The sequence below is a fragment of the Thermobia domestica genome, chromosome 1, assembly GCF_964235325.1.
Source record: "Thermobia domestica chromosome 1, izTheDome1.hap1.1, whole genome shotgun sequence".
Taxonomy (NCBI): Eukaryota; Metazoa; Arthropoda; class Insecta; order Zygentoma; family Lepismatidae; genus Thermobia; species Thermobia domestica.
The window spans coordinates 64,540,174-64,561,337 of NC_137454.1; the positions used below are offsets into that span (position 1 = coordinate 64,540,174).

Below are 21,164 nucleotides of genomic sequence, written 5' to 3' on the forward strand. Positions count from 1 at the left end.
GATTGAAGAAAGCAATCCTCTCTCTACTCGTCTAATTTTCAAAACTGAAACCTTGAAAGATGTAGTGAAGCATGCGAGGCATTCACCTTACAGTATTCCGTAGAATAGTATATGGACCATTCTTTTGCCATGGAAAAATAGTGCATGGGATAACCTATCCACGCATGTTACGTGAGTGGCAACTGCTCCAATTACAAGAAGACAATGACTATATCGTATTTTTCCAAGATGGCGCTTCACTATATTCGTGTCTTGAGGTTAGAAATTATCTGGACGAAAATTTGCCTGTAAATTGGCCGTCGACCAAGGTAACTGGATTTAACATAGGGTGGTTACTTCTTATGGGGATACATCAAGGGCCGAGTTTCTATTACTCCCTTTTTACAAATATCTGTTTCTCCCTTTAAATAACGTATCACAACAGCTGCTGCGATCGTTGACATGACATGCTGAACCGTATTTAGGAAAAACTGGATTCTCGTATCGACATCTGTCGTGCTATGTAGGGATCACACATAATATTTGTATTGTAACTTCAGCTATGTAACCTAAAGTATATACTATTTCAAGCATGTGAGTGGTTTAGCCATATTATGGAAATTCTTGTTTTCTATAAAATTTTTAAAAGTGTCTATTTCTTTTAGGCTTACCCTGTATTCCCAGACTTAAAGGCAGTGAAAGTTGTACTCCAATTGGAATTTTGTCAATTGTATTCCAATTCTTTCAGAAATTATTGACATGAAGAAAGAAAGAAAAAAAAAAAAAAAAAAGGAAAGAAAGAAAAAGTGGAAGCATGAATACATTAGCCTTCTTCACATTTACGGAATAGCTATTGCGTTGAAAAACTGAGAACTTTGTTATTCTGGTCAGTCGTGGCTTGATTTGACCTAGAAGAAACAGGTGGTGTTTATTAAAGGAAAGTAAAACAAACTTTTCCCCCATCGAAATAACAAATTCAGGTCCAGCAGAAAGTTACAATTTTGGACATAGCATAAATTGCTTATCTGAAAAATCTTTTAATAAAAACAAAATTTCTGAAATTAGCTTGCCTTAACCAAAACACATTAAAAAAAAAAAAATAATAACGTAATTTTCCTATATTGTGATGAATACCATACGTGAACTGACAGTTACAAAAAAATCTTGTGTTTATGGTAGTCTTATTTTTACTGTGGAATCACTGAAATATATATATTTCACATTATATTCAAAATCAAACTGGACTGTTGGCTTGATGTAAAATGCATTCTCATCGTATACTTAAATAACATGCAAGTTCATACCCAACAGTAAAGTTTGTGAAAAGCCAAGGGGATTCGATGTCATGAATGAGGAAAACTCGCGGCTTATTCCACACAGGGGCTGGAATACGAGAGAAGGCATATGGCCCTGCAAGAGGTGGCCTAGTGGCCGGATTGTACACCACAGGTGGTCCCAGATCAGGCTTCAGAACTGGAACACCAGGTACTGGAATGGGGCGGTTTGAGGGGCGATTTTCTGCTATTGTTCCCCAGATACCAAAGCCTGAAATCCAAGTCATTTCTCGTAAACATACCATTAACCCAAGTAAACAAAAAAGTTTCAGAACATGCTAGAGTACTCTAAGAATAGTAAATGAATGAAGAACTAGAAATACTTAAGTGCAAAAGACACATAATAATAAGAAGGATGGAAACAAAGGTTTTACTTTGCATCAGGTATAGCATCAGAGAATAAAGAAATACTTTAAATGGTGCTTGTTATTAAGTTGAAAGAGATTAATAATACAACACAAAAGACGATAAGTCATCGAGTATGAAAAGAATTTTTTTATTAAAAAAAAAAAACGAAGTAAAAAGCGTATATATTATTTGTTATCGCATATTGAATATCCTTTTTTAATGTTATTGGATATTCAATGCATTAATCTTTCTATGTTAGTTTAAAATATCATCATGTTTTACAGTATGTTATTATACGTCCGAATACGCTATTGCTACGGCTTGATCGTTACTACCTGTCTAAATACATTATTAATACAGAATCCGTTTAACACTGCGTAAACCTACACGGACCATGCATTGTAGAGATACTTACAATCGATATATATCGAGCCGGGCTCAATTTTCAATGGGATTTGAGAGTTTTGTTATATATCAAGTAGTTTGGAATCCTATTCTGATTAGGAATACTTATTTACATTTTCGAGAGTTCTGATATATTGCTATTCTTAATTTAATCATTTATTGATAATTATGGTTAATTTATCTTAATCGATCATTGTTTTCCTTTAATATATATCCTTCCAGCTACACCTGGTGCAAAATAACGCATTTGTTCTCTCAATCTTGAATACATAAGCCAGTTAACAGTTAACGTACACATAAATACCAAACACACAAGTAAATTTACAGAAATATCCCAGTCTATACTACAACAACAATAACAGGAAAATAAGTAAGAAAATAAAATTTATGGGAAAAACAGTTTACTTTCTAGAAGTCTTATCGATAAATCGAATTATTTACAATATGATCCGATTTAATGTTAATTTAAAAATTCATTTTAAAAAAATTGTTCATAATCGTTAATCACTGAGACTAATTAATATCATTTGTCAGAATCTACTTGTAACAACAGTTGAGTATACTGTTTTGTAATAACAATTTCCCAACAAGGTACAGTACAAATCCAAAATACAGAGGCTGATATGCTTCAATATAGAAAAAGTGCCAAGGTCACTGTACAGTGCGAGCGCAGCGCAGAAATGTGAAAGTTGCACCACTGAAATAGTGGTGTGTGATGTGTTGGTCAGTAAGACCAGTAAGGTAATGAAATCTGTGTTCTGTGAAGTCTAATAGGACAGAGTGAATCGAGTCTGGAGAGCAGCACTTTTCAATGGCATACCACTTGCTCCAGCATAGATAAACAGCACCACGAATGCGAATTTATTGTTGGACAGTCCACTGTGAATCCCATAGTGCGACGATACGTAGCGCGCCCGTCCCCAGACTGTGTATCACCGACTAAGTCACATCCAAAATAGACCTCAGTGGAGCTTATTTCACCGATCTTATGTAGAATTTAAACAATGACGGCATTGAAGAATCCACTGACAGAGCTTGGTATAGTGGTTCCGTGTTTCCCAATCAACCATCCAACATGCCATTCACAAAATGTTACGTCTCAAGATCCATACACGAATATTCGTGTGCTGAAACCCAGTTATTTCGTGTAATAGAAAAAAAAAAAAAAAAAGTACGAATGCTACCCGAAGAGAGACCGTGGAATGTTGTAGTTACCATAGATGAGGCGTGGATATATCTGACCGACTGTAGAAAAGTTCTTACAATTACATAGAGAAGTGTCATTCGAAAGGATGAAACGATTTCGTTTTGTCAGTACATCGAAACTTATCCACGAGCTTTCATGGTTGTCACAGAAAAAATAAATAAATAAATAAAGCTTCGTCGCATGCGTTTATTATCAGGAACATGTCTAGATACATATTTAGAACAATGAACTACTCACACGGTATGGAGCAGACACCACCCGGGTGAAACTGCATCACGACATGGCCTAATCATCGCTGCTATTCTACAAAGGATAAAAGCTAGGATCGAAATTCGTGTTATTCTCTTTACAGATATTCCAACAGACAGTCCAGATGCCAGCCCAATGGACTAGTATACCTTCGAATTTCTGAAACGTTGTTTTTCTTCTCGTAAGGTGAGCACATTTCCCGGCCTCTGAAAAGTGTCATACCAGAAATAGAATGAAACACCCTTTGTACATTTGCAAAGACGTTTTCTTCAGGGAGCTCCCGAGCAACCATCAAGAACTGGTCGTCACATAAAACAACCGGTGGTGGAAGGACGGACTGACGTAGTTTGGTGAACACTTCAAAGTAGTTCATATGGAAGCCTACCAGCCTCTTTATCTATTCCTTTCTTTCATTTTAAGATACAATACTGATTTGGAAGTTAACTTGTACCGTACTTCAATATTTCTTGTTTACTTCTTTCACATTTAATTAATACGCACAAATTAAATTGTATTATATTTACGTTAAAATTGCAGCAAATTTTAATGATTTTAGTTATTCGATTTTTGAATATTATTTTAGCAATATTTAAGACGACTGATTCAATACGGTTGTGAAATTACTAAGTTTACTTGTATATTTACGTATGTACTGTTCTTTTATCTTATATATAGTAAATTAATTATTTCCGTGTCTTAGAAGTTAGGGGAAGATGTCTACTTCTTTGTCAATATGTAAATTATCTCATTTTAAGCGTCCTGGTTCCACGTTGCTATTTCCTACTGTTGGATTAATTTTCGGTTAACAGTCTGACCAAGGGCGCCGATCTTGCGGGGGCCGGGAGGCCCGACCCCCAATGCTCATGTGGGATCCCATGTATTTTTATGAATATACAATATTTGGTATAATATGAATTAAATTTGCCTTAAAATCCTCATATATGCCTCCTTAGACCTTTGTGTGCAACCAAACACACACCTGAATGGGTCCCCCCAAATTTACAGAGAAACCGGTACCCTTCAGTTTGACACTTTCTCCCGAGCTATTGATATAAGAAATGGTTAAGATTCTTTCAGATAAATGTAGATGATATATATACAAGACTTTTTCTTATATCTACAAATAACTCGATTAAACTAATGAAAACTTAATGTACTTAGTTCGCGCTCTTTTTAGCTAATCTGGTTTCCTTTAACTGTTAAGATTTCTAAATGTACTGCTGCGAAGTCTTAATAGTTAGAACACCTTAGCAATAAATTAAAAATTCACTATATGTACAATATTTATGGTACAAATTTGTGAGTATAAACAGTGTTGTAATTTGTGATCATAATTATTATCAAATTTATAAATCACTTTATTGATATTTATGTTTGTACTGTCTATAATGTCATCTTGAGTACCGTTAAAGCTATTTATGTTTAAAAAGGTAATACTTTGTACTATGGAGCCAAATTTACTTTTTTTTTTTTTTTTTTAATACTCCGTCATATTTTCAATCTAAGTCTATCCAGAAGCAACTTCCCCACTCTGGCGAAATAACTCAGAAGATCTAAAAAAGATAACCGCAGCAAACAACTTGCAACCAGGACACTTTACCTGACGTAGTTTCGAATACGCGAGGATTACGAACTTTAATATGTCTTTCGTTACATTGACAGTCCGCGTATACATGTACTTTTTTTTTTCTTACGTAGTTGTAATAATATGAATTTCTTTTCGAACTGTTTCCATACATTACCAGTGTGCATTAAACCAAGTGCATTTTCCAATATTACGTGTGCTTATAACATTACATTGCATATATTTTTGGTGAGTGAATATTAGGATACAGAGAACGAAAGAATAAGCAGTGATGTTAAGGTATTAGACTACTGACATTGTGCATTTACACATTAAAATTACCCAAAAGCTTAGAAACAAGGAAACATATTTTCAGTTTTCTCTGTTTTCGTCAAGAGGAAAATCCGCTAAAAGAACAGTAAGTGCTTAGAGAAATATAAAGAAAAATGCCTATATCGAAGTATACCATACACTTCGATTAGATGCTTTTTTTTTTTTTTAAGTACTTAGAAAACGAAATTTGAAACTAAATTCTAAACAGCATCACAACATAATAGCAAGGTGAAACGACGTTTGTTTGAATATGTTCAACATCTGATGGACTGACAAATGCAGGTTAAATATAATGTATGTTAAATACCCCAAGTTCCCACAGAAAGCTAGCATGAATTTCCACATTTAGAATTCGAAGTGGATAAGGAAAATTGTGATGTTTTCTTCAAATTTTCTTACAACCGATATTACACATTTTAGACCCTTTCAATACTTTCTAGTGATGGTATGTTTCAGTCTCCAAAAATCAACACAGTAGGGACACTGGAGCATATCGTCCCACTACGATCACTGTTTACATTTATTGATACAGACAAATTACAGTTTATTTGCCTTTATTATTGTTTTTCAGTTTGCTGATGCTGCTAATATTTTTTTATTATTATTTTTGAAGTCAGGATCTTGTTATATTAGATATAATTTCTTTCGTTGTAAAATAATCTACAAATCTTCTTTCACTCTGACTTGTTCTGAGATTGCATTGGAGTAACACATGAAACATTTTTGTATTCGTATTGTGTTTCTAATAAACGAAATGAATTCAGTAGGTATGTTTTAGAACATACAAGAAAAATTAACAATCTGAATTTAATAAATTTTCTTCTCTCAGTCTTTATACCGAATCTCTCTTCTAAGGACAAATAATTTCATTAGTTACGCAAGAATGTTAAACTATAACAACTTGCCTGCATGACTAGTTTCTGTATCTTACATTACTAAGAATGTCTGCCACATCAGGGAATTTTATTGAAGTTCTAACAGAAGGAAAATTTACTAATATACTGTCCCTGTCATGAATCTGCATTAATATGATCTGTCAGTTGTAGAAAACAGAGTTTCAACATGCTGTCCAGCGTAGCCAGAAAAGAGGTCTTTTGTATTGTAAATGGTAAACTCTCTAATGCCTTGTTTATAACTCTGCAAAAGGCTCCGCAATTTACATCTTATGCGAACGTAATTTGCTGCAAGTTGACATGAACAGTAACAAGCCTGATCTTATACTGGATGAACACATTTCTTTTCAGTTCCTCCATGCGTATTCTTTTTGTTGTTTTACTATTGTTCTACAAGGGACTTGAACTGTTCAGCAGGAATTGGAGATATATTCTGAACCAATAGAATTAATTTATTTTATAATAATAACAATGGAGTGTGTAAATACATCATGAGACTAATCATTTTCGAAGCAATCAGGTTAATCATTATTCAGTTACCTAACTTGATAATATCCAGTGATGCAGCGCAAAAGTTTGTCGAAATAAACATGATACGGGAATTAGATGTGGATTTTCTTTGCTAAAAGAAATGGAGAAACTAATATCGCCTCGTATCAAAGACCATACAAAACTACAGGTAAAGAAAGTACATTAGCTATACTACTGTACTTAACAATTTCGGTGCAATTGTTTACTGTGGTATTATGTAAAATACACTTTTTATTTAACTCAAATTATTGACCATTGCACTATCCTACCTGCTAGCAGCTTTAGTTTACACATTCCTTGCACATAAAGCGTACTGGAATACAATACTGAAATGACAACAGTGATTACTTAGTGAATTAATGTGACCCGTACCCTGCCTCAAGCATCTGCCAAAGCCACGTCTCAGGGAAATTCTTCCGAACTCTAATACGTGAGCCACCAAAACCACCACCTGGAGCACCCGCAGCAGAAGCTGCTAGGTACTCTGTGTCAGCTGATGCTGCCTCAGGAATGGCATAAAAGTTAGATCTGTAGTAGACTACAAAGAAAAAAAAATCCAGATGTTAGTTGATAGTATTGTCATCCTATTAAAGATAGGAAATGATTATATATGAAAAGTATACTCAATGGAACTTCAATTTACTTATTTATTTATTTTTAAATAGAATAAAAGTTTTGCGTTAACTTGTTTGCCATGAAGTGATTTCCTTGTTATCTTGTTTAATTAAGGACAAAAAATTCAGTTCAGAAATTTTGTTCTACGATTCTTCGCTTATTGATAAACTATATTCAAGGATTAGGATTTTTAGATTTCTGGGTTTCGACAACTACGGCCATGTTAGCCCGTCACATATGAGGGATAACGTCCCTCGGTGTCCACATGATTTGAGGAAAGAGAAGGAAGAAAGCTGTCTGGGACTTGTATGTTAGGTACCATCTCGGCAATTGCCTGGTGTGTTGTGGAATGAGGAAAACCCAGGAAAACTCCACTAAAGATGGCTTTTTAAGCTTTTTCGACTGAGTGGAATCGAACCCGGGACCGCTCGCACCAAAGTCGAGAGTGTTAGCGATTACGCTACGCGGGTCCACAACTCTGTATTCAAGAAAGCGACATAAAGATAAAGGTAGTCTGTATACCATGCATAGCTTTCTTGAACACCAATAAATCTTTCTCTTGATTATCTTTTAAAATTGAAGTTTAGCATCTCTTTTCAGCACCGAAGCTATATGAGATGCGCACCTACAGTTTACGGTTAAATTCGAGCTACCGTAATACATTCAAATTTTAACCCTTTCATGCTGCAAAATTTGACTTTAGTCGAACTGATGATAAAGAATATTTCGTAGCGATAATAAACAGCATTGTGCTGTCAACTGGCGGTGATTCTTTGAACTAAGGCAGTGCTATACGAATTATTACGAGTGTTGCTTCATTTAGTAAGGTGTGCTTTAGTGCTAATTGGAGCAATAGTTATGGCATCCAAAGAAAAGACAATCAGCGACAATTAGATAGCTATGTTCTTGTTAGATTCTGAGTCCGAAGATGAAGGTGATTAATTCCACATCGAAATGATGATTTTTGACCATAATTTAATTTTTAAAATAATCCTTGCTGGTAGGTGGCAACACTGAAATCTTAGGGTCTACTGGATTGGTTACTATAGAGTTCTTTCTTGACACGTAGCAGGAAATACTCTTGTCGAACGTTACGTGGAAACTATGCATGATACAAAAGAATTTTCAGAAAATTCATTTTGAAATAGACTGGCAACACTTGACAAATGAGATGCATGGGGTGGATAAAACACAGAACAGACGTCTTTCGATATTGGGAAATATACTAGTAATTATCAGATTGGGTGCGAATAATGTGAGGGGTGCAGAGAACCATAAGAATGGTCAATAATAATAAAATTTATCTAGAAAATATCAAAACAAGAAGAAAATATTATAATAGAATGGCAACACTGACAATCGGGATGCGCGGGGAGGTCGACGATGACAACAAATATATTTTTCTCAATTCTTGTAGTGATATTTATATCAAGTTACCTATATCTACGTTAAGAAAATACGACATTCTCTAGCAAATAATGTTATACATACTGTTGTAAATAGGTTGGCAACACTGACAATCAGATGTGTCAGGAGCATAACAAACTAGATAATTACTGTGGTGACTGTGGTGACTGTGGTGACAGGGAGTATTTGCACAAAGTTTGGTTTCGATTCTAAGACTTTCATTTTCTTGTGAATAAATGCTAAAATTTGGGGATCGGCCTCAAAAATAATTATGCAGCGAAAGGGTTAATGCTTTCCTACCGGGAATTGAACCCAGGACAACGTGCACCAAAAGCCACTAGACTAGTGAGAAGAGCTTCGGAATTTCTTGTTCGTAAATGCACATAGTGATACGTACGGTAAAGTAGTATTCATATAAATTATGTTGAAATATATTCATACAGAGAGGAGAACAAATAAATTAAATATTTCACTTCGATTAAATATTTGATGGCTAAGAATACAAACATTGATATGAAGCTCAAGCAATTTTTTAGAACTTATTGTCAGTTATTTTACTGCATGTTGGAAGTTTCAGCTCCCTAATAGAGCCTCTTTGAGAGAAACAATCCAGTTTTGCTTTAAATTCACGAAATAAATGCAGAAGACTTTGGTTTGAAGTTCCATGGTAAGGTCATAAATTAAGTATCTACATTACATAATTATTTCATTTAATAAAAAAAGGTTATGAATTATTAATTAGTCTTGTTACAGACAATTACAGTTAGATTTGTTATCAAACTTTCATCAATTACTGATAAGTATTGTTATTATTTATATTTTTATCAGTCATATTAGACATAATATGCTACATGAATATTAAAGAATTAACTACTATATAGAAACAGAGAGAAATTTAGTATTAACAATTATGAATAATGCAATGTAATATTATGTACTTATTAGAATAACTCTGAAAATAAAAAAAGAAATAGCATTTAGTGCAAAATAAAAACAAAAGAACACGTAATTATGTCGTATATTAAAGTTGATACGAAAAAAGCCAGCATATGAAAAAAGTAATAATAAACTGCATGGTTTTTAAGAAAATTTGCATAATATTTAAAAATAAAATTGACAATTAAACAAATGAAAGTAAATTACTTTTTTTTAAACTAAATATGAACTAGAAAATAATTTCAACTGAATTTCTATAAATTTCTTAAGAATAAACTTCCATTATCAACTTTCGAAACAGCATGTATATAAATTTTTACAATATTATTTCTCAACATAATGATATAACACAAAAATTTTAAAAGAAAAATAAAGCAAGAACAGAAACAATACTTACTTAAAGGATTATGTTCATGAACATATCCATTGGTTAAAACAACAACTCCTGATTTCTGCAAAATACAAGTTAAAATAAGTAAACGAATTGTTAACATATACGTGTATTGTAAAACAAATATATACGTAAAAGCTAATTCTATGAAAAGTAAATTTTGCTAGCACACTTTATTAAGAAACAGGAAAGAAAACTATAATGCCAGCCTTTATTACTATGTTTCCTATTATTTCTAAACTTTAATGGTTCTTCAAACATTGATATGTTACATACAAGCGGACAAATTTCGATATGTACAAGTGCATTTATTACCTGCGATATTAATTTAAACTAAACAAAATAATAAATTAAAAAAAAGGTATGTAAGAAGTCACAACTCATATTGTGTAACTGGTGTATGATATAGAATTAGAAAAGTGAGTATATAGACATTTTCTTCTTGCTGTGACTAAGTATACATGGTTTGTGGAACAAAGTATTAGTTAAAACTAGCGTCAATTACCCGCTTAACTGGTCAAAATAAGAAAAAATAGTAATATGTTCCGTTTGTCTGTAACTTTTTACTATTACTGAAGTGTTCCCTGATATCGGTCATTTTCGATCACTTTTATATATCTCCCCCTCCCCTTCCCTCCCCCAAGTTGAGGGTCAGAATCTGGATTTAAAGTGCATCGGAAGTGCCACTGTTCATCTTAGCGATCCCCAAAAGTATGGATTCGACACTAATATCTGTCATTTTCAATCATTTTTATGTATCTCCCCCTCCCCTAAGCAGCACCGTCAAATTGAAATGATAAAAACCATCTCAGGCTTGAACCTTATCTATGTTGACAATTTGATCCAGATCTGTCGCGTCATTCAAGAGTTATTACATCACAAACGCAGCAACTTCCATTTTTATTTACTTCTACATATCTCTCCCTCCCCTAAGTTGCACCGTCAAAGTGAAATGATAGAAACCATCCTAGGCCCGAACCTCATCTATGTGTCAAATTTGAACGAGATAAGTCGCGTGGTTCGAGAGTTACTAAGTTTTATTTATTTTCATATATCTCCACCTCCCGTCTCCTACGTTGTATCGTAGTTCAAGAGGTATGCACATAGTCATAAACATAGTCACTTTCATTTTTATACATATAAATAGATGGAAAAGAAAGAGGACAAAAAGACAAACACATAGTTTAGTAAAGATATTAAGGCAAGATAACGCATGTGTGTGCCTAATTAGAAGTTGAAATTAAAAAATAAATAAATAAATAAAATTCAATCTAATTAATAGTTGAGGTCCATACTCAATGAAGATTTGGAACCATAAAATTAAAAGGAAGAATCTTATTGGTTGTTTGTTAGTCACTTTTTTTTTTTTTTTTTTTTTTTTTTTTTTTTTTTTTTTTTTTTTTTTTTTTTAATATAAGCTATACCTTAGGCTGTACTTTCATAATGTGTCTGATGAAGGAAATGAATGACAAGTGTAAATAAGTGTTTCCTTTGGTCAGATTTTATTTTAAGTCACACGAAGTTACCAACAATAGACTAACAGTATCAGAATTTAGATACGAACAAAATTTAGATCTGAAGATTTCAAGAAATAAATATTATAATAGCCTTACTACAGTTTAATATATTACTTTTTCTACCATGGTATTTATACAATAAATATAATTAAACCGACAGGTATAAACTTCTATGGATAAACGTACATTGTATGCTCAAATATATTTCTTAATAAAGCAGTAGTAACTTACATCAAATACTTCCTTTGCAGTTGAAGATCCTGGCCACCAAAAGAAAGACCTCTTTCGTCTTCCGAAATCTCGGAATGTAGGCAAATATGGATTGGTTTCGTGACCATCATAAGATCTTAGTTCATTCAAAACATCGTCCTGTAAGTTAAAGTAGATATTAGTATTATCCCTATTAAGCGATCGATTTTAGGTTCTTTTACATGAAAAATCAATTGAAGTTAATAACAGAAATAGTATAATTAAAATTATTTTCAAGAGCAATTAAGAGAAAATTAAGAAGCGGAAATAGTGTAATTTATTAAAATTTAATTATTCATACTGTGTATGAGTAAACGACATACTGTTAAATCAATAGAATATTTACGATTGACACTGACTATGTACTTTTTCTTAGGATGTACAATAACAGACTTAAAAAAATAAAAATCCACAAGTACGAAGAATAACAAAGTTCATAGAATTTTCTACCAACTTCTTCGTAATTTTAAAGTTAGTTTATAACTGCCCCCGCAAATTTTATGCAAGGAGAAAGCAATTTAAAGCACGGCACTTTAATTCTAAACTTCTTGTATCTATCTTTAACAATTTAAGGAATTTTACTAGCAAAAAACGGATGAGATTTTATTTGTCCCGGAATCCGAATCATACGTACATTACCAGGAACTGAATTTGAGTCCTCCACCTCAAAACCGGTAACAATACCTTCATAGATTTAATTTCGATTCTCGGTTTAGCGTCTCTTTCAGCAGCGAGGCTATATGAGACATGCACCTACAGCTTAACGTGGGATCCGAACCACGTGAGTTCAAACCGGGAATCAAACCCAGGATTTCCACGTCAAAGGCGCGTACGCTAACCACTTACCCATGTCGCAGCTAAATATCTCCATTGAGCTTCCACATTACGTTCATCAGGTACGACACTGGTTGGACTTGCGATTTGAATTTCATGAATTATAAAAACGGGTCTTGTGGAGGTCACATCACGAACTCCTGATTTTGTCGCCCCCGAATTTTGATTAACGGGGCCGCGTGAAGGCAGATATGCACAAGGTGAAGATTGTTAGTATTGAACAACCAAAACAAAAGTTCTTAAGGCTTGTGCATCTATAACAATGAAGATTGTGAGTTGTTAACGTGACTGGATGAAACGTTTACATAGTATATCCAGAAGACTGACAACCATATTAAGCAGTTTTTATGATTGTAGTGTAGTATTTCAAAACTAGGAAGAAAATCTCTATGGAAACTTTTGTTCTACCTGCACATTTAAGATACAATTATTTGAGTATTTTAGTTATTGTAGCCGTTAGCATCACCAACAGTCTATGCGATCTCCCTATACTTTACAACAAAATACTTTGGTTTGTGTAATATTTACCTGTACCTTGGGCAGAAAGTACTCATACATATGCACTATACTTAGTAGAATGTTCATTTCATATTAACAAAAGAAGAATGTTTTTAATATATGTAAGTGATTATTATGGGATAGTTGATGATATGGACATGTTTTACGGTTACCTAGTCAGTGAGTTTGTGTACTTAACATTTTTAAGAAAAGGATATTATAAGTTATATCAAATAATAAACCAGTTTAACATCGTTTATAGACGTTGTCAGTTTTATTAAAAAGGTGAGATTAATGGTATTTAAATATCGAAGCTAATATTTTTATGCCAAAGAAATACTACCACTTCGGATTTTTATCTCAGCAAACGAACCAGGTTTACGACTATCTTTTTTTGATAAGTCGTTGTAAAAATTTGGTTTACCTCACCCGGGACTTTGTAAATTCAATTCCCGAAGAAGAGTAAGGCTGAATTTACTTTCATATTACAGTTAATGAATACGAACTTAACTATATTGCGAAGTGGTAAGGTAATCATAAGAAAAATGGACAACGAAACAATGCAGCAGGAATCAAATACTAGTGACAGCGATGAGACTAGTGTAACACCAGGATTGGCATCGGAAGATATCTTGTTAGCTTTACAGCGACAAATAATGCAGATGTCTACCGAGATAAAGCAAACCATAGAGCAGAAGTCTGACGAAGCTAACAAGCAATATGAAGAATTAAAGCAGACCATAGAGCAGAAGTCTGACGAAGCTAACAAGCAAAATGAAGAATTAAGTAGACGAATGGAACAGAAGTTTGACGAAGCTAACAAGCAATATGAAGAATTAAGTAGACGGATAGAACAGAAATCAGATGAAACGAAACAGACAATTGTCCAGGTGGTGAACGACATTTCCTCACAGTTCGAGGAAAAGTTAAAAAGGATATCCGATGATTGTCAAGAAAAGCACAATCAACAAAACCAAGAAATTAGTGCTGTAAAAAAAGATTTAGAAGTAATAGAATCTTCCATTAAACAGCAAAAGATCCAGGTCAGCAACAACTCTAATAACATACGTGTAAATACACAGTTGTTAGCTACTATTCAGGAAGAGATTAGAACGTTACAGGCTAAAGACAACATTTACCGTAATAACTTGGGTAGTGATCGCTTTGAGTTGCCTCACTCACCAGAGATGAACTCGCCTTCGCCCGGATCTGATGAGGATATTATACTAGAAGAAAGTTGTCCGAAGAGCAATGATGAGCGAAACATAGATGGTGTCATAGCACAGCACGTCACGGATAGGAACTATCACTCAACAAGAACAAGGAATGAGAAAAAGAAGGTAAAATTAAGTGTTAAGATGAGTGAAATTAGAGCTATGAGCAAATTCAGTGGTAAGTGAAATGAGAATGCTACTTCTTTCTTAGAGAAATTCCAAGACGAATGCAATATAATGTCTATCGATCGATCACAATATATGAAATTAATACCCCATGTATTACTCCCACCTTGTTCCTTATGGTTTAAAGCAATACGTGATCACATTAGTACCTATGAGGAATTCAAAGCGGCATTGATCGCAAATTATGAAAATGACTTTTTGCTGGCAAATAGAGATGCCACCCTTAGAAATCAACACTTCAATCCTCGATTGCACAAATCTCTTGTAGAGTTTGTTGTAAATGTCTACAACGAATTAAAGGTCGTTAATCCTTTGCAATCGGAATCGAGAATAATAGCATCGATTCGAAATTTGCTTCCATTTAAATTGCAACAGATCTTATTTTCCACACAGTGTATGAGTTTCAGCCATTTATTGATGCTTGTCCAATGCTACGAAACTCAATACCATGCCATGAACCCACAATCAGGAATGGGTAAAAATAAGAATAATTCAGATCATTTGGTGCCTGTTCGGAATTTAAATATTCGGAGTGTGAATAATACAGGACCTAACCTAAGCCGAGTATACTCTAGCAATCAAAATGCGCACAATAGGCAAGGTTATGTAGAGAATCCGCCTAACCTAATTAATAGTAGCAATTCGTATGTTAGACCATATAGTCAAAATAGATTTAAAAATCGACGTAATGTATGGCGAAATTCCAGAAATGCAGCGAACTACGTGGATAGACGTAATTGGAGATCAAGAGATGGGACTTCATACCAAAGTCAGAATCACGATGAAAGACATGTACAACACAATATAGAACCTAATCATGATAGCGCAGTACAGTGTACTTTATTAGAACCGTATGCAAGTTCGAATGTAACCTGATTACCGTTACTGAAATTAGGTTAAATTCATGTTAGTTGTAGATTCTTGTAAATTTTCATTTTAAGTTTATGTGTTAATATCAATAATGAAAACGATTCTTAAAAATACTTGAAATGCTTAAATAGAGTTTTAGGTAGACTGGAAAATTAATTTTCAAATGATTTTTATTCTTTCTTGTTAATATGAGGAATTATAATTCGATTTATAATTAATTAAAAGCAAAGATTATTTATATTAGATTGATTTGTGTTGAAAACTTAATTGTCAAAGATTATGTTAAAAAGAAGCTCTATTCTATAAAATCAAGTATCCAACGACTACCTTGAAAGAAATTCTTCTTTATTATAACATCTTAGTGCTACTATGTATACCTTTAAATGCAACATCCGACTTATTTGTTATTTAATGCGCCCGTAAAGATTAATATTATTTGTAACCCACGTTTGTCCTTTACATTTTTCGAAATCGCACCCGTCGACGATTAATTAAATAAGCGACGATATTTTAATAAGGAAATATATTAATAATATAGTGGATAATAATAAAATAAATATAATTAATGTAATTAAAGATAAATATTGATGAAATGAAAGAATTGTTACGAATGTATTTATATATATATGTATATGTGAAATATAATGAATAGATATACAAGGTGCGATTAAAATATGATGGGCATATGTAATGTAAAGAACACTAATGTAAACGGACCAGTGGTTCTTGAAGATAAAAGCCAAGTCTACTCATGACTTTTATATTCAGTCCCTTTGTCGAGCGACATTTTTATACAACAAAATACTTTGGTTTGTGTAATATTTACCTGTACCTTGGGCAGAAAGTACTCATACATATGCACTATACTTAGTAGAATGTTCATTTCATATTAACAAAAGAAGAATGTTTTTAATATATGTAAGTGATTATTATGGGATAGTTGATGATATGGACATGTTTTACGGTTACCTAGTCAGTGAGTTTGTGTACTTAACATTTTTAAGAAAAGGATATTATAAGTTATATCAAATAATAAACCAGTTTAACATCGTTTATAGACGTTGTCAGTTTTATTAAAAAGGTGAGATTAATGGTATTTAAATATCGAAGCTAATATTTTTATGCCAAAGAAATACTACCACTTCGGATTTTTATCTCAGCAAACGAACCAGGTTTACGACTATCTTTTTTTGATAAGTCGTTGTAACTTACAAAGTGCTTCATATATTACTGACTGTTAATACTATCTTAGACACTGAACTGATTTTAAAAATGCTTCAACGCAGAAAAATATGTTTGACCTGGCCATCCTGATACTACAGAAACTGTCCAATTTATAGCGTAAAACTGGCACACTTAATATGTTTTACTGTATTAGAATTAGTATTACATAGCCGCTACTAAGATTGTAACAATAATAATAGTAATAAACGTAATACAAAATACATACAGTAAAACAAAGACATGTATTATTGGTAATCATTTTAAATAAATCTTTTATACCTGCGAGATGTCTGCTCCTGATTTTAGAAGTAATACACTTTGATCCACTCCAAGCAGTCCAACGAATGAATTTGGTTTTGTTCGAATATTAATGTCGACCTCCTTTCCAGGCTCTGTTTCCTCAGGATTCACGTCTATTTCCACCTGAAGATATAGTTACAGCAATTTTTACTTTCAGTTTAAAATCATTTTAATTGTTATATGGTTTGTTTTTAAAAAGATCAGGAATAGATAGTTTTCAGTACAGGTCAGTATAGTTTAAATATATTTTTTACTTCATTAGAAGGAACAACAACTTGGTGCTGTAAATTTTTACTGGAATATTGGCAATATGTAAAAAGTTGAATGGAAGTAATTATGTCTGTATAGCATCAAACTCGAGCGACCAACTGGAAAAAAGAAACATGTAAAATGAAAATAAATAAGAAGAAAACCAAAGTGATAAAGTGCACAAGAGCACGACAGGAAGGGAGAAACGTATGGTTAGAGGGAGAGAAAATTAAAGACGTTAAGACGTTCCCCTATTTGGGAAATCCTCGGACAGAAGATCGAAAAAAACCGTAAGTTCCACAATAGCGCAGGCTAAATAAGCATTCAATAGGAAAAGAGGACTGCTAACATCAAGAAATGTCCTTGGACGTTCGAAAACGATTTATTAAGGTTCTGGTACGGCGTGTGGCGCTTTACGGATCAGAGACATGGACATTGAGAAAAGATTAAATATTCATGCTGGAAGCATTTGAAATGTGGTGTTGGCGCAGAATACTGCGCATACCATGGACCGAAAGGAAAAGGAATGAAGATGTGCTAAAGGACGCTAATGAAGGACGACAGATCATGAAGATAATCGGAAAAAGAAGAAACAGCATGCTTGGCCATCTTATTCGGCACTTCGATTGGATCACCGTGCTAAAAGAGGAGAAGGCAGAAGGAAAACCAGGAAGTGAAAGACCAAGAATATAATATCTAGATGCAGTTACAAAGAAGAGACCTTATCAATGCATAAAACAGCTCTCCCAAGGGAGAGAAAAGTTTTAAAAATTTCCATGTTGCCCACCAACCTATTGTTGAGCTGAGAAAGAAGATTGTATTATATTGATATTTAAAAAGATATGAGAATATATAAACAAGTTCTGGATATTAATAATGCAGATTGAATTTGTCTCTGGGGAAGGAAGCCAAAGTGTCTTATAAACATTTGTGTCAATTGACAAGGTAATGCAAAGAAAAAATGTCCGAAAAATTTTAATGTCCGACAAAAATAGATTTTAATTGGTAATTGTAATGGCCACAACATAGAGATTTTAAATGGTCATGAGAATGGAATTACTAATGCATAATTAATGTTACTTTGTTCTGAGACAGGTATAGTTTTATGTATACTTACAAAATTTTGTAAAGCACCCTCTACATCAAAATCTAGAGCATCTGCCACAACTTCGCCATCTTCTCTGACATAGTAGATAACAACGTGTGCTGTTGGAGCAATTGCGTAGCTTGCCAGAAATCGGAAGGTGTGAGTGTGCTGATTATTTACTTGCACCGTTTGTGCAAACACAACGTCACCTCTACCCATTACTTCGTAGTTAAAATATTTGAGCGGGACAGTTGAATTAACTTCAATCTCCACATCTTCATTCACCTAGAGGCGAAAAGAAATAGTAGCAATATAAAACACTTCTTATTCACTCGTATTTAATACTTCGTACGGTAATGCGAAAATACTTACATGTTCTGGAAAACAAAAATACGGGTATGTAATTTGGAAAAGGATATATGTATATTTGGTCTGAAAACCAATGGACATATTACTTAATGTAAGGTTCATATATTATGAAAAAAAATACACAACAAAATTTTATTGCCTTTCTTACAAACAGCAGAGAAGGGAACCACTTCTAAAGCTGAATTTTAAACAACAGTAAATCACTGATTCATCTTTGCCTGTGATAACTTCTTAGAAAACACACTTGTTCTTCGGTATATTGAAAACACATGAAATAATAAAATTAATTTAATTTCATAGGGATTATTATCATATCAAGTACCGCGTCCGCTACTGCGACTATTCTCGCAACATAACATTATTGCCAATTATTATGACGATAGTTATGAATTCCTTGGCAATCACATATTTTAAATTTAGGAATGAGAATGTTATTTAACCACAAATCCAAAAATTACAGGACAATTCTCCGTTTCGAGGAATTTAATGAGAACACCAGGATATAATCTCGTAAGGGTCAATCCCATAAAAAAACGAGATGCACACGAACCCTACTAGAGCCTGTCTGTCCCACCTGTGCCCTCGAAAACTATGCAAACTAAACTTCGGCCCCACCCCCGCCAACCTCTGGCGGACGAAACCCTCCCTTTGCTTAGGGAAAAGAATTGAATGACCTCAGCTGTTTTGCCAGTTTGTCATTTAGTCGTTTGGTCTTGACGAGTGAAGATCGTAGGCTACTTAAAGTGACTAACATGACGATGCACAGCGGAGTCCATGAAATAATTCGTTGTGGCAACGCTTCCGCATCCAACAATTGAAAAATCTCGGCCGTAGCAACCTGTCCCTCCTCGTTCGAGGGAGGTACGGGAAATCACATATCAATAGCAGCGCCAGCAAGGGCACAGTTGAACTAGATAGGCTATAATAAGGGATAATAAATAAATAAAAAGGTCTTAAGAATACATATAGGATGAATTTGGAACACATTTGATTAAAAAAATAGAGCTTGTTACCACTTTCTATCTTTTAAAAATATAAACTTAAAGCAATATAATTTTATTTTACCATTTTCTTCCCCAATTTTACTTTATTCTTCTTTCCTAGCTGATTTCTGTCCACGTATAAAGCAAAATAGTTGTTATTACAATAAGAATTTTTAAAAAGCAGGAGAAAATTATTAATGTAACCCGCTTTAAAAGCATTCTCATAAAACGCTTACAAGTGATCATCTTGAACTTTGCAAGATAAATACCTTCTAAGTTAATTTATTGGAAAAGATATTGTTAAAACATTAGTCTTTTTTGGTAACAATTTTCACAGATGCACCAAAAAAAAAAAAGTCAAGAAAACTTACTTTAGGTTTTTCAGTCTTCATTACAGCCTGAATGAAAGTATTGCTTGGTGAAAGAGCCGCACTAATTGTAGAAAACCATTCACTACGTTCCAAATATTTAGCCTAAAATAATGAGAACGAAAGATACAATAACTTAAAGTATTTTATTTAGAAAGGGACTCGATATAATATATCCTTAAAGTAAAAGATTATGATATATTTAGAATCTCATTATGTACTATTGAAAATATTAACTTGAAGGATGTTCTATCGCAGAAGCTAGTTACTAGGAAAGTATCAATTTCTCATTTAGTAATAATGTAAAGAAAATTCTCTTCATATATTTTTAATTACAATGATTAAGATTCAGATAATAAAACACGCCCAACAAATTATGAGATGAAACATTTCTGTTAAAGTGTGTACATTTAAGTTGTTTCAAAAGTTTGAACTGCCCTTCATATTTGGTTACATTATTTTGAACTTACATTTTGGAATTTTCTCATTAACCCTTTTAAGTTCTGGCCTTTTTTTTTTTTTTTTTTTTTTTTTAAATATAGACTTTCAGTTAAGCAGCTACATCATCATCCCTATTTATCCTAGAATCATGGTTCGTACCTCATTCTCTTAAGAATAAAACAGCCATTCAAACGGTACCCTTCACATGTCCCCATCACATATCTGAGGCGGGAAAATCGCGAAAAAAGTGACTTTTTGTTAAAAATATCCCTTTTTTTTATCTTTTTTGCCCCTCTGGACCCCCCTATTTTAACGCAGAGATCTGAAAAATACTAATTGGTGCACTGAATGTTTATGCAAAATTGCAATCTTCTAGGTGCAAAAGTAAGCCCGCCAAACAATAATGAAAATAGGCCTAATAAAAAATTAGTTCTTTTTAAGTTATGACGTCATCACCCTCTGTGTCTCGATACAGAAAGGCGTGAAACCATGCGTAACATGTTCTAAAATGCCTCTAGACTTGTTAAAACAAACACAAAGAAACCGAAGTAAAAAGCTTTATTGGTACTTTTTAATCGAATAA

The 21,164-nt window shown here is 33.4% G+C and overlaps 1 protein-coding gene across 2 annotated transcripts in view; it reads right to left on the reverse strand.

Moving 5' to 3' along the window:
- The window catches only part of LOC145685586 (CD109 antigen-like), a 203,408-nt gene that overhangs the window by 62,040 nt on the left and 120,204 nt on the right, over nt 1–21,164 (reverse strand). The window contains exons 9-14 of one of the 2 annotated variants that reach the window (XM_081757975.1): nt 20,144–20,245; nt 18,451–18,705; nt 17,064–17,207; nt 11,941–12,078; nt 10,199–10,253; nt 1,284–1,524 (exon numbers count right to left, since the gene is read on the reverse strand). In XM_081757975.1, coding sequence (XP_081614101.1) covers nt 1,284–1,524; nt 10,199–10,253; nt 11,941–12,078; nt 17,064–17,207; nt 18,451–18,705; nt 20,144–20,245 — 935 coding nt within the window. Of the gene's footprint in view, nt 1–1,283; nt 1,525–7,215; nt 7,382–10,198; nt 10,254–11,940; nt 12,079–17,063; nt 17,208–18,450; nt 18,706–20,143; nt 20,246–21,164 lie in introns of both variants that reach the window. The other variant, XM_081757979.1, reaches the window with a different exon arrangement.